Genomic DNA, 14,687 nt, shown 5'->3' with positions numbered 1-14,687 from the left:
CAAGTGGGGTAATGGCAAAGAACATGGACTTGTTACATGTGGCTTGAGAACTTAAAGATTTTAAAACCTAATATTTGATATACCAGTTGATAACTGTAGCAGTTACAGGGTCCATACTGTGTGGAATTTTTCCATCAGAGTGACAAGAGTGGCAGAGCTCTGCTCAGTCGACACAGAGACCTGAAGACTCTTTTGAGCTCTGGTTGCATGGCGCTTTGGTCATATTCAGCCTTCCTGGATTGTTTGTTTTATATACAACCTATGCAATGAAGTCAACCAACGTTTCTGTCAGCTACTGAGGTGAAAAGGAGGTCTAATCAAGTGTAACTGATATCGCACTGGGTGATGTCAGGCATGTTTTCATACAGTTTTCCCAGTAAGTTGGAGTAAAAAGGTATGTATATAAGGTATTGATAATACCTTCTTCTTATTCTCCTTCTTCTTCTTCTTATTATTATTATTATTATTATTATTATTCGGAGGTTATGGCACTGGATGGTAAAATATTTGTTTTGTGAATTATCGTCTCACCATCAGACCAATTTGTGTGAGCAGTGGAATGACACAGTCTCACGAGTCAAAGCTTTACCATAGTTTTGAAGTTAAACAACCTATGGTTGAGGCTATGCTTTTGATAGAGAAAATATAAAATAGAAAATATGGAATGATGCTTGGACCTTTAATAACAGTGCAACTTGGTACATCAAGGCAGTGTTTTTGGTCAGAGCTTCCATGTCACCGGCACGGGACAGGAAATACAGGGGACAATATGCACCAAATGACAGCAGGAGGTCCTTTTTAGGTCTGGATTCAGCATCACATCTGCTGAGAAAGGCAATTCTTGACGTAAGTGAGATATTGCAAGAGTCCTGGGGGGGAACTGTGGAGGCCCAGACAGGAGACGCGCCGGGGAGCATTGCAACGAGACCCCACGTCTAGGTGACATCAAGAGCGCCGGGCAATCTCTCATTCTCTTTCGTCTTCCCTCGGTACTTATCTGTTCCCGTTTGATCCAGCTACCTCTCCACCCCTCCTTCCCGCTGCCGCCGCCCACCCCCAACATAAACGCAGACGAGAGGTAGAGAGCCTTGGCCCTTTGAAATACAGAAGCCCCGACAAGTTCTATGTTAGCATAGGGCCCGAGTCAGAAAACGGTGGTTCTGACCTACTTTCGTGCGCTGCCTGGGTTGGTGTCTCACGGCTCTTACATCACGGGCTGAGATGAAAATTAAAAGAACATGTGCCTGTCTGATGAGGCAGGAATGCAACGATGAGGTGTGGTCCTGCAGCCTGCTTTCGAGAGCAGACAGAAAATAGACATTTTCCCGGAAACACCGCAACAGCAAAGACACACTGCCGTTCATTGCCAACAAGTTGCATCAACTGGCGCACGTATGGATGACTTCTAATGGAAGACTACTAACGGAATCTGCTTAACATGGAACATATACTATTTGTAAATCACACAACCCGATATATTTTGTTTTCAGACCATTCTCCACAGAGTATTAATATCACATAATAAATTATTTAAAAATTTTGCCACTTGATCTAAAAAGTCACCTTCATGTCGCGATGGCTTTTTAAATTCGGACTGAGCTGGCTACCCTAGCCGTACAGCCACAGTTGTGCAGTGCAGTGCCGCCCCGAGGGGGATAGGTAGTCCCACAAGTCAGCCTCATTACCTTCCTTTTTTTACTCAGACGGTGGGAGCTAAAATGGTAAGCAGGCACAGTCAAATGGACTCCGAGGTCAGAGGTCACTCAGGTGCACTCATGGCACTTAGCGAAGGGACACACAGAATAAAGATCTAAATGAATAGCACTGCTGTGGGCAACAGTCTGACCTGATTAGAGGATGACTATGAAATATCTTCCGTAGGTCTCATATGATCCGCCCCAATAATGGCTCTAAACTGAACCTCCGCAGCCAAACGTTCCCAGCAGCAGTTACTGGAAAGGCCAATAGGTGCAATACCGCCATAAAGTCAAATCACCGAAAAGTGGCCTGTGCCCTTCCCACAGTTGTGCGATTTTCATTCACGGATGTGTTGCAGCCCACACCTATTACCCCGCACCTTGCATTCTTGCCGGCCTTTCTCATCCACCCCTCTGGAGATGTAGGAGGTTCTGCACCAAATGTAAAACTCTTTGCTTCTAGAACAGGATGTGACCGTTCATTAAGTATGAAAGTGCCGAGTGGAAATGGTTGCGTGACACAGCGGCAAAACGTGTTGGAAATGTTTGTGAAGCAGCCGAGCTTCTGGAGAGTGTGTGTGGGGAGGAGGGGGTGGGGGGTGGAGGTGGTTATGTGGCACGATGTGTGGGGAGCTGCAGTTTGTCAGCATATGATAGAGGTCTGTGTTGGGAAAGCTCAGAGATGTGGACCATGGGCTCAGAGTTAAATGACAGTAGAATAAAGGAAAAGAAGGAAAGAAAGAAAAAAAAAACCAACAGAAGGAGGAATGCCATACCTTTCACTACCTTATCCAGATAGTGAGCTTGGGGATAAAAGACAAGGACATGTAAGGGTGGATCAGAACGAGGGACGCACTGCTCCGCTCTGGCTGAGGGCAGAGGACACACAGGCGCACGCAGACGCGCGCGCACACACACTCATACACAGAGTACACGCAAGGCATGCTCAACAAGCGTCAAGCCATGCTCACATCAGGGTCTGGGGCGACAGACAGAGAGGAACATTTCAACCACGTCCTGTTTACCATGTCCTAAGTCCAGTGCTCGGGCTACTCATGCAGGTGCTGCCGAAACTGGAGACAGATTAAGTTGACAGTTTTGGGAGGTAATATGAAGCTAGGTGTCTATGTGCTGTGACAAGGAGAACACGGTACATACAAAGTCATGCACAGAGGACAGAGATTTTGTTTCTGAAACTATCATTATTTTTATGAGGTCCTATAAGTTTCTCGTCACGATAAGAAGCCTTCTGTTTTGACCGAGATGTTTTTAACCTAATAGATTGCACCACCGCTAGAGAACTTCCAGCTGGGTGTATGAAAAGAGAGAAGTATCAATAATGCAAACAGAATTTTTAACGTGCTCCATGTTTGCTTAACTGCAGTTTCAGATGTCGGTGGGGTTCTTAGCGAAAAATAACCTCCCCTTGACAACTTTCTGGAAAACACCATGATTCTATTGACTCTTATTGTTCCCTTTAAACAGCTTTTTTTCACTCCTTCCATTGTTCAGCATGGGGCTCTTTTCACTGTAATATAAAGTAGTATAAAGTGTCAATATTTTCACTCTTGTATACTATCAGTCGCAAAACGCAGGCGTTGGTAAACAAGCAGCAATTGCAAATGTTACATGGAAAATCTGACGGCAGCAAAGGACTGCTTCTGTCCACACACGTCTTATGTTCGGTGCTGGGAAAGCAGCTCTTTGGCAGAAGGACACCGGGGCACACAGAGAAGAGGGTAGATGAGGGGTTCAGAGAAAGGCATTCGGGGAAAGGCAGCATGTCTTTTCATCAGACTTGCTTGTGCAGCTTTCCAGCCAGTAAAAATAAAATTGAATTAAAAAAACAAAACAAAGAAAAATGAACACTGAGCTATACAGGCATCTCAGTGCAGAATGAACCTAGTTTCACAGTATTTTGGCTACTGCCCATCATACTCTAGCGAACTATGGCGCTCTGTCTCTTCGTGTGTCCGTCCACTGGGGTTTCAAAAAAATCTATGCCCAGTTTTTAATGTTTTGGACAAATCCAGCACTAAAGTTAGACTGCATGTTATTATCTCTATGCTATTAAGAACACAAGTAAGTAAAACAAATAAATGGTTGCAGAGACGAATTAAAACCAAGAGGAAAAACATGTAAAGCAAGTAAACAAGCCGCACATAATGAAATGGCCGCAGAAAGAAGATTCGTCTGGACGGTGTCATTTTAGACGAGAGGATTTCCAAAGGCACAAGTTCCAACTCCTTGCAATGAAGCAAATGTTTACAATGGAAATAAACCGACAACAACGACAACAACCACCACAAAAACTAAACAAGCGATGTGAAATAGAAGTGAAAGGTTCCTCTTCGCATTCCCACATTCAAAATGCATCACGCCAAGCCTCCGAACCTTGAGCAGAGCTGTTCATGCCAGGCTAAGTAGCAAGAATCACATTTAACATGCTCCCCCATCAGCCCGCCCCCGCCAGTCCCGCCCCCATCGAGCACCCTACCAATGGTGCAATGCTCTCCGTTCCAGCCAGGGCTGCACTCGCAGCGGCCGTCCTTGCAGGTGCCGTGTTCGTCGCAGCGCGGGTGGCAGGATCGCTGGTCACACCCGGCGCCCGTCCAGCCCTCATCGCAGCGGCAGGAGCCAGACACGCAGACGCCATGCCCGCTGCAGTCGGATGCGCAGATCTCTGTGGGGGGTGGTTTTGGAAACGGGCAGAGGAGAGAGAAGGAAGGAGAGGCGGAGGAGAAATGAAAAGAACAAATTCGGGAAGTTATTGTGTGGGGGAGCCAGCCACGCTCCACTACCTAGCGTGATGGAGACTCCTGAAAGGAAAACCCCACACCTTTAAAGGGCCATCCCTCCTGACAATGCTGGCCCAAAAACAAACCACAAAGAAGAGACATGGACTGGAAAGGTCTCAGCTGACTGACTCCTTTGCCTTGCCTCCTTTTGTATGCTACCCTCTTTGTGCTGTTGGGACGGGGGAAGGAGAACGCCACTAAAGCCCCTTCCTGCCACTTGTAAAGAAAGAAAGAGGCCTGGCACGTTGGCCGGGCACGTCCAGTTTAGCACGACAGCAAGACTTTCTAATTAAGTGGCTCGCTAAGGTCACAAAACAAACTCAGCATCACTTTGGTAATGACTGCACACTGGGCTATTGTTGACTCAAGAGTCTCTTGGAAACAACAAGTGAAGCAGGTATTAAAAAAAGAGAGAAAAAAATCCCGACCTCAAGAATATGGAAACGATTCTATTCCTTTAAAAAATAAAAGCCCTCACATTACGACCTCTTTGTGAGGACATCTATGTAGGATGTAAATACACATGGATAAGTGCCGGTGGTGATGGAGAGTAGCTATGGTTTTTGCCGTGTCACTGTGCCCTTAAGGCCTTCCGCAAACCGGCTGTTTTAGCTCCGTGATCCTTTTACCAGGTAGTCAACTCAAATACTCGGATATACACAAGGGAAGGAAACAAAAAAGAAGGCAAAAACGAAAAAGAGAAACACTGAAAATGCGCAAGTAAATGCTTCCAAACAGCCCATAAATGTTTATGGACAAGCAAATCTTCATGGGAGGAGCCTTAGCTAGGAAGGGAGATTAACTACAGCCATGTGTCCCCACCCGATTAGCTGACATTATTTAAATAGAAGCCAGCAGGAGGCAATGTCAGGGCGGTCTTCTGAAGCTGCTCAGCGATGAATTAGTAGCTGTTTGTATGGTACATGACGTGGCATTTTCAAAACCTCTGCCGAGTAAGTGTTTGCCCTTGATGTGTCCTTGATGTGCTTCATTCAAAGCTATTTAAAGTTGTCTAGATAACACACACAGGCATGCAAATATAAATTCTATCCTTTAAATAGAATTTTGTTTTGACCAGGGATCATGCAAGATCTTAATCTTGAGCTATGGAAATGTGTCATGAAAGATATTCTCATGTATTAAACTACTGCAGAGGCTGCTGGCACGTTGTTACAATGTATTGGTTATTAATTTAAAATGCAAGTTACATTTATTTTGCCATTGTTTCCCTGCATGTTCCAATCAGAGCATGGGGAATTTATCAGTCCTGCATAATTAATGGCCATGTTCAACGGACGAAGCTTACTGTTGTTTTTTTGTCCTACAGAAAAATTAACATTGCCTCCCCTGCATAAACAACTCACAAGAGTTGCTGAATGATGCAGATATTGATTGGCTCTGGAATCATTTTACAATATGCCTTAAAAACAGAACTGCAAGGTTTACCCTCTGGAGACACTGATTGCTTATATACACATAGAAGCCATGGAAGCAGAAGCAAAGCAAGGAGTGTTTTATTTGAAGGGGTTAACAATGAGCAGCATTGCCGTTGCCACTATGACTGGCACTAGTATTAGCACCACCACCACCACTACTACTACCACTACCATTACCACTACTATTATTATTATTATTATTATTATTATTATTATTATCACCATCATCGTCATCGTAAATTCCTGTGGGGGGAGGACAACAATATACCCATCATGGATAGGGCAATTTCAGAATCTGAAATGGACTGCACAATCGTATCCGGCTCCTTTAGAAGACATTGTACTTGCCATTCGGCTCAGCTCAAAGGGCAGATGATGTGCTGTGCTTCCCTGTGGCTCTCTGTACGAACAGGTGTAAAGACTAAACATCCCAGTGAAAAGTCAGCTCATTGTAAAGCTGCACCAGGCCTTTAATTTGGACAGCCACTTTTCCCCAAACCCCCTAGGATTACCTTATAGCAAAGTCAGGCACTTCAGCAGTACCATTGAATAAAAATCGATTCCACATGTCCCACGTCCTAAAATGAATGATTTTCAATTTGCCTCATTTTAGTCCCATATTGGACTAAATCAACCAGGTAGGCAAAAAAAAAAAAAAAAACTGTAAATTGTCCACTGCCCTAAGGAAAGACCGTTCGTTTTCCTAGCATTGATAACCGATGAGCCACTTCTCTGGGGACTCTTTCAAATGAAAAAGGCTAAAAGTCCTGCTGTTTACTGCCAGGACCCTGAAGACTTTGTTAATTTTAATCTCTTTTTATTTTACAGTCTGATTAAAAGCACGCCCCAGCTAATGCACTACTTCTTTGAAGTAACATAGCATGAGCAGGATAATATGTAACTTATATCCCATTTATTTAGCCTAGATTTACTTGGCATAATGGCACAGATGTATGACAGTAAACATTACACGAGCAATCCAGTGCTCTTCTAAATCCAGTAAAAATCAACAGCATCCTTTGAAGTGGCACAGCAGAGCACTGCTGTGTGTAATTTATACACCTTTTCATCTGCCCGCATTTCTTTAGTCACTTGATAAATAGTGCATCTATGGTATTAAGCACTGTGGTGATAGATCCACTGTTGTGCTGGACGTACCATGAAAGCAATCAACAACCATCTGCACAGGGTCTGTGCAAGGATGCCCTGATGAGGATGCTCGCTCACCTTCATACCTACTGAGAAAAACCAGATGGCATCCCCTCCTTCAAAAAATAAACCTCTTCTACAGTTAGAAGTCACATGTCTGTGCGTGACTTCTGTATTATCAACACAATGGTTTTTGTGTCCATCCTTAGTTACCGATGCTGAGCTTTAAAAAAAGAGAAAATCACAACAAGAAATACTGCTGTGGTCGTTCGCTTTCAGACATCTACTAAATCTAACCATTGCGAACATGCGTTGCATTTATGACAAAGGGTTCCGTTTTATTATACCCTCGCCATACTTATACCTCAAGATGTTCCTTGTACGTCGTCTACCCATTACAATAACTCACTGGCAATCAAATCAAGCTGTGCGAGAGATTTTCACTTTAAATCAAACATTGCTTACAAATTTTCCAGGCTGTAATGACTAAAAAGCATTTTATCAATACCAGTGTCAGCGGGGAAGACTGGAGTGTTTAGAAACAAAACTGTTTATATTTGTGACCAGAAATTACAGCTATAGAGGAATAAAAACATATGCAACTGCAGAAATAAAATCCAACAAACCTGTCGGGCAGCTGTTACTGGCTTCCTAACATCACCATGTATATGTAAATAGTCATAATTTGAAAAATATAATTTAAAAAAAAAAAATAAATAAATAAATGAAATCAAATTCATCAACAATCAAAACATTTTTACATGCCATACACACTGCTTGCAATTTCATAAGCAGCCTGAAACATTCTTTTTATGTTGCTGAATGAGGCAGCAACACACTGCAGCAACAATACCAAGCACCACTACAATGCTACCTGAGGCACAGGGAGAGATGGTCACCTGAAACCAGGAAATGATCTTTTCTGGAGGGTTGCTGTGCCCTGCCTTGTCACTTACCGGTTGAGCAGTCGTGACCGGTCCAGTTTGGGTCACAGCTGCAGGTGCCGGTGTCAGCCAGGTAGGCTCCATGGCCCGAACACTGGTCCAGGCAGGATGTACGGGGGCTTTCGCAGCCGGGTCCCCCCCAGCCTGCCAGGCAGTGGCACTCTCCACGAACACACACTCCTCTCCCGGAGCACGTGGGATCCAGACAGTCCACTGGACAGTATGGGAGAGAAAGAGTCCATCACGGACACCACCCTGGTCCTCTCTGGTCTGCCTGCATCTTTAACACGAGGGCACTGTTTTCCATCATGTGGAGCTCAAGGACTAAAGGTTCAAAACGGAGTATGAGGGTAAAACGGAAAAGTATAGACGTCTTTATTACACCGACACATTCCTGAAACTCTGTTCTGACAAGATGCAAGGAACAGTATCATGAAGTAAGACAATGCCACAAATACAGCTAGAAAGTATCAAAGAAGTTAAGTCTACTATTCTGTACTATTATGGACATGGAATCAGACTAAACTCGATAACAGGCAAAGTATGACATTCTTTTAGACATGTTAAAGGAACAGCACTGATGAATGGAAAGCAGACCTTAAGAAAAAGTGTCATACATGTGCAAAATCTCACCATATGTCCCAAGAATTACAAACTCAGCCAACTAAAGCAGACAAAAATACCTGTTTTTCTGTGACTGAGCAAAGCAGACACAGCATCTGGGCACTGAGAGGCCTAGCCATTGAATCTCCCCTTTGCAATGACATAAATGGGTATAAAGGCAGTTATAATAAGACACAAAAAAGATCTCGCTTCTCACAGCAGATGGTTTGGGCCGACGGCAAAAAGATCATAGGCTAACTGACAAAAAGCTCTAGCCTGGCAATTAATCACTCTGGATGAAGGTCGCCCAGAAGAAAGGTAAAAATGTTAAAGGACCAGCGTCCATGCTCTCCCCTCTCTCCCCATGCCTAACATTAGAATCAAAATAGGATGAGGGGCTATAGGTGTCAGAAGCCCCTATTTATCATAATCCAAGGGTCCATTTTTCATCTTGAAAAGGCAGACTTCCACAGCTGCCAAAGGCGATGGCGACTTCGGACCGGTCTCCGCTTGCCTTAGCCATTTTGCAGGCTCGCACCGGCGAGAGTGTGAAGGGATTAAAGTCACACTTTCGACTTCGCGTATTCAGCTTAAAGGATTTTGGAGGATACAAAGGAAGAGGTTTTTTGCATTATTAATGGTGAGCGGTGAAACACCCCCATGAACACACCCTAGTCCAGAAAACAGACGTAATTGCAAAGGAAAGGCTAAATAGATGAAGACTGTTAAAAAAAAAGACTACTTTGGGGGAAAACACAACTTCGTAAAAGCTCACTGCTCTCAGATTAAAAAGAAGGAAAATTGTTTCTTTTTCTATCTCACAACTGGCCAATGAATTATTTAAATGCACTGATCCTTCTAAGCTAGTTCTGTGATTATGTAATTTACCCAACTCTAGACATTTTGCCTAAAATATTTACAAATAGCTGTTACAAAAAGGGTTTATTGAAGGCTTTTCATCTAGAGACGCAAACACTATTAAGAATGCCAAGGGGATTCGTTAAGCTTCCATCCTGGCAATGGTGAGCACGGGCGACTTTTGCAGATGCTGTTCCTCTTTCTGTTGGGCAAAGTTAAGCAAACTTGCCAATCCAGTGGCTCTGCCATTACCTTGCTCACAGTTCTCGCCCTTGTACCCCGGGTTGCAGATGCAGGTTCCAGCGATGCAGGTGCCATGGTTGCTGCAGGCCACGTCGATGCACTGGCTAGCAGGAACGTCGCACTCGGCACCCTTCCACCCGCTGTGGCACATGCAGCGGCCCTTCAGGTACTGCCCATTCCCACTGCACAGTACGGGGCAAGAAGCTGGGAGAATAGAGAAAACATGCACACATATGCCTCTCATTATTATTTATTCATTTAGTGGATGTATTCTCTAAAGCAACTTACAATATTAAGCAACTTGCAATGATCCAGCTGGTTCATTTTTACTGGACCAAATAAAGTTAAGTACTTTATTCAGGGTTACTACAGCAGGATGTGCAATTCAAACCTGGGCCATCGGCGCACAAGGCAGTAGCTCTAACCACTACCTTACCTACTGCCCCACCTGAATAGATTATCCTAATTCAGTGTCTTACTTAAAGCATTACCTGTTGCCATTTTCAGAAACAAGAACCCCAAGCAATGTTGCTACACATCTGATATTATCTGTACTTATTTTAGAAACAAAAAAGTGCCGTGTGTATTATTACTACAAGTTTTGCATTTTCTTCATATTCCAGCAACATACCTGGAAAGCTATTTTTTCCATTTCAAAAAAAAAAAAAAAAAAAAAAATTGGCCTGATGAAATCAACCAGCTGGAACAGTTAGCATGTTTGTGCACATTTAGCTACAATCTGCTCAGCTACACAAGGACAAATCAATGCAGCACCGGTGATCAGCAGTCCGGCATCTGGCACTCATGGTGTTCAGTGTTCAGTGAGCACAGCGCAAAAGATGCAGACTGAAATGCATGTTATTTTGGGTAACTGCAAAAATAGAAGCAGCAAAACCATGTAGCCCCTCTTCCTCTAATTTCTTTTTGGAGTTCAAGGCCTCTTACTAAGGCTTTGATTGCAGATGACAAGGAACAGGTCTAAAGACGGTTATAAGCATTCACTCCCGATCAACAGCTAGGTTTGGACTGACAGTCTATAAGACTATAATACACAGAAAAATGACAATAAAAATATATAACTAAAGGAAAAGAAGTACTGCAACTGAACTGGCCCTCCTGTAATTTATAAGGAGGGCAGAAAGGAAAAAATGAAGAGAAGGATTAGAAGCTAAGAATAAAAAAAGAGTCAATCTCACCTCGGCCACAGTCAGGGCCTCGGAAGCCAGGAAAGCAGTGGCAGGTGCCGGACACGCAGTCGCCGTTGCCAAAGCAGCTGCTGGGACAATCATCTATAGAGTCTGAAACAAAACGCGACAAGCCAGGTCACGGGCTTAAGGTGAGAGGTCGCGCTCCACATGCACACCGAGCAGAAGTGCAATTAAAACTGAAGACTGTCAGCAAGAAGCCCGCAGGAAACCAAACTTTTTCCGACCTAAATCCTTGGGGAACTCCTGAAACTCCGGTTTCAGTTGGAGAAACTGTCTTTGCGATTTACGTGTGGGTGGGAGATGAAAAGGGTTGATTGAATACCAACCATTAAAGGAATTTACAAGGATAAATGAGGTGCCCACACACATTAAGCCACTTACAGTTTGCGGCTGTTTAGAGGAAAAAAAAAAAAAACACGCAAAGTTGGCTGAACACAGAACAGACAGAATGCTTTAGGGCAGTAGTGTCCAATGTGCGCCCTGAAGGCAGCATTCGACCTGCAAGAACATTTCTAAAATTATCGATATTTACTATATCTATCATAAACGCTACAAATTCTGAACCACATAATTCGGTTACAATTAGAGACACACTCTTAAACACACACTGCACCTAAATAAATTACCACAAATAAATCTTTGTTTTCGAAAAATTTACACATGTAAGATTCAGTGTCTCACTTCCTATGATATTTACATGTGTGGTCCTCAGCTGAGTTCACAATAATGTTTTTTGGACAGACTCGACCCTGATCTAGAGGAAGGTCATAGTGCATCTTGTGATTGTAACATGCACCGCAGTTAACTGTACATATCGCTACAGCACAATGTATGGCAAAGAATGCATGATTCCACATTGGAAAATATTGTTATTGGATTGTATTAAGACAGTGACTTTGTCATATTGAAAATGTTATTGACACATTAAATGTATTGAACTGGAATAATAAAATTCATAGTCTTCATATGTGTCCTGCAAAACTTTATGTCAGCCATCCGTCGTGCTCTGTCCGAGTGTCGGTTCAAAGCCTTCCCAAATGTGTGAAAGTGTTTGATGTTGAAGGGAGAAGAGCACTGTGGGAGACTGGCTATCTTGGGGCAAAGTGGCCTGGGACATTCAGGGAAAGGAAAGACTGCAGCACTTCTATCAAAGGCCGTTTCATCCTGAGTTAAGCTCAAGTGATCTTCAGCATATGGAAATATGCTGAAGTGCATATGACACTTGACTGTGAAGTCTTTCTTGTGGTTGCACTTTTTCCCAGTTTATCACAGAATATAATGCTAGGCACAGTTAAATGGAGGTACCAAGTTGCATCTGAATTTATCTGAGACCTAAAAAGAAACACACCATTAGCTAAAACTATTCTTTATTCAACTCTATGAAGGAAATGTATTACCAAGTGACTTAAATGTGAAATCATGCTGGAAGACTTCAGCTCATGATGACAGGTTGCTGCTCCTGGAGCTCTAATGCTTCAGAAGCAGTGTTCTTGTTCAACACGGGCTGTCTATGTCAGCCAGGGTACGAGTTCTCCTCGCGAGAGTCAATCACCGGCGAGGACTCAACAGGAGGGAGCGAGAGGAGAGCCACAGAGAAAATGGTGTGTGTGGAGGGGGTGGAAATGAGAGAGGAGGGATAGAACACCACAGGGGCTCCCCATCTGATATTCCTCCCAGAAGAACAATTACGCGGCAATGATTCCTGGTATGAGTTTTGCGCGGAAGCAGCTGATGAAATCGGAATTGGGGGCCAAAGGAAGAGCAGTACATTACTGGGCTTGTCACGTTCCTCTTTTGTGCAGTGCTTTGGTGTACATCACCTAATCCTTCATTCAGGCTCTAACAGAGCAGTGTTTAAAACAAACCATGAGAACATCTTCAAATTGTTTTCCGTTTCCAGCAGCATCAGTCAGTATGTGTAAATGGTTTTTCTAGATCTTTCGAGGTGATCATGGTGGACTTCACCTACAAAGCAAACTACAAACAGGCTAATGAGAATAACAAAGAATGAATAATTTATGCTAATGCTTCTGGCTTTTAAGTTGGAGTCTGGGTGCACCAATTATTTAAATTTAACAATTACATAACATGATCACCCATTATAAAATGAGGACTTTGTGAAACTCATGCTAGGATATACAGCACATAATGAAGAACTGAAGACCACAAAGGAAAAATTAGAGTGCTTCCATCCATCTATTAAGCATTACTCAAAGTGTAAACGATAAATAATAAGAATAAATTACAATAAAAACAAAAAAAACTACAAAATGAATGTAGATGAAGTTTCATTCAGAGAGTCAAAGGAAATTTTAAAAATCAAACTTAAAAACGTTACTATAACGGTCCGGCAAGAAATGTTGAGACTCCAGAATAAACTACAGATTATTATCATGTGTGGCTGCAGGTTTGGAGTGGACATTTAATACACAGAACACATTGTTAAAGAGCTGGCCGGTCAGCAAAGGTGGGCACCGATAACGTGACCTTGTACGGGGAGCAAAGTTCTCAAAAAAAGTTGGCTTCACCTGAACTTGCCCATATTTTATTCACAATGTATCACGGACTTAATTACTTGGGCATTTTGAAGAAAGTCCAAATTTATGGTTCATATATGAGGCTTTTTTAATTCAATAATGTCATGAGCGAAGGTTTTTACAGATTAAAGAAAATCCTCCCTGACACGAAAGAATTTATTCCGTTTTTTTCAAATCTCTTTCTGCTGAGGTGCTTTTTCAGACGACCCATTTCCAAAAATGGAAACGTGCTTTTCCATCTCTGTCTGTTTCTGATCTAGTCAGCTTTTGTCCAGACAAACAGGGGCAGAGGCCATCGGATGAATTTCCTTGACTTCAGCTTCCCTTTTTAAGCAAAATGTCATTCACATTTTTGCACTTCAATGCTTTGTGTATAGCGCCAAGCTCTTAAGGGTTCATAAGGGGGAGATTACAGATTGGAACATTTGAATGCACATACATAAGAACACGCTGACGATGTAATACTGCAATAATAATTTAACAATAATAACATTGTACAAAGGCTTACATATTGATTATGTCTGCAGGTCATGACAATGAATAGAGCATGCAATTTTTCACAGGATGTCCATAAGCCTATTCATTGCACATGCATTATTTTAGAACGTACATGTGCCACACAGGACATAGCATTAAATATTAAAAAAAATACTAAGGAGAATTAGTGTATTAATTGTATTTAAATGCCCATGTCTTCTGCCCTGAGCTCTTACTTATGTGAAACCCAACACCTTCTGTGTCTCTGTACTACCTCACCAGAAGTGGGTTTTATCTTCTCCCATAACAACAGTGCTAATCAAAGTAGCTTTAAAAAACAAGGGGTGCAAATAAATGAAAATCACTTCTACCCGAACAGACTAGGGCCGAACCTTGCCGTCTAAGATGAGGACCTACCAAAGAAGCTCCTCTTTTATATGTGAGTAGTAAATGGCAAAATTCAATCAAAATATGATTGGAACTGGCACTGGCAGTAGGGCACAATCACAGCCATGAAGACGGAGCCTCGCTGTTATCCAAATGGCCGGAAAAGCCATGTAGATCCACTCATGTGTGCTAACAAGGGCATTATGAACGAACACTGAGGACCCTCAGCTCTGCATTGTAGCATAGATGATCAACGTGCATTCGTACCTCATTATATCTTATTTCAGGACATAATTGTGGGTGGTGAATGGGATCCCTTGTTATCCAGAGGTCGACCCCCACTGGCACGG

At 42.9% G+C, this 14,687-nt stretch overlaps 1 protein-coding gene across 1 annotated transcript in view; it reads right to left on the bottom strand.

Annotated features, from left to right (window-relative positions):
• Positions 1-14,687, bottom strand: part of tenm4 (teneurin transmembrane protein 4) — a 125,638-nt gene that overhangs the window by 56,504 nt on the left and 54,447 nt on the right. Inside the window, exons 11-15 of the mRNA XM_029255670.1 lie at positions 10,925-11,026; positions 9,738-9,932; positions 8,037-8,237; positions 4,195-4,380; positions 2,474-2,500 (exon numbers count right to left, since the gene is read on the bottom strand). Of these exons, the coding sequence (XP_029111503.1) occupies positions 2,474-2,500; positions 4,195-4,380; positions 8,037-8,237; positions 9,738-9,932; positions 10,925-11,026 (711 nt within the window). The remainder of the gene's footprint in view (positions 1-2,473; positions 2,501-4,194; positions 4,381-8,036; positions 8,238-9,737; positions 9,933-10,924; positions 11,027-14,687) is intronic.

This window comes from Scleropages formosus, chromosome 10, assembly GCF_900964775.1.
Source record: "Scleropages formosus chromosome 10, fSclFor1.1, whole genome shotgun sequence".
Taxonomy (NCBI): Eukaryota; Metazoa; Chordata; class Actinopteri; order Osteoglossiformes; family Osteoglossidae; genus Scleropages; species Scleropages formosus.
The sequence above is the reverse complement of the archived record's forward strand: the minus strand, read 5'-3'. Positions and strand labels throughout refer to the sequence as shown.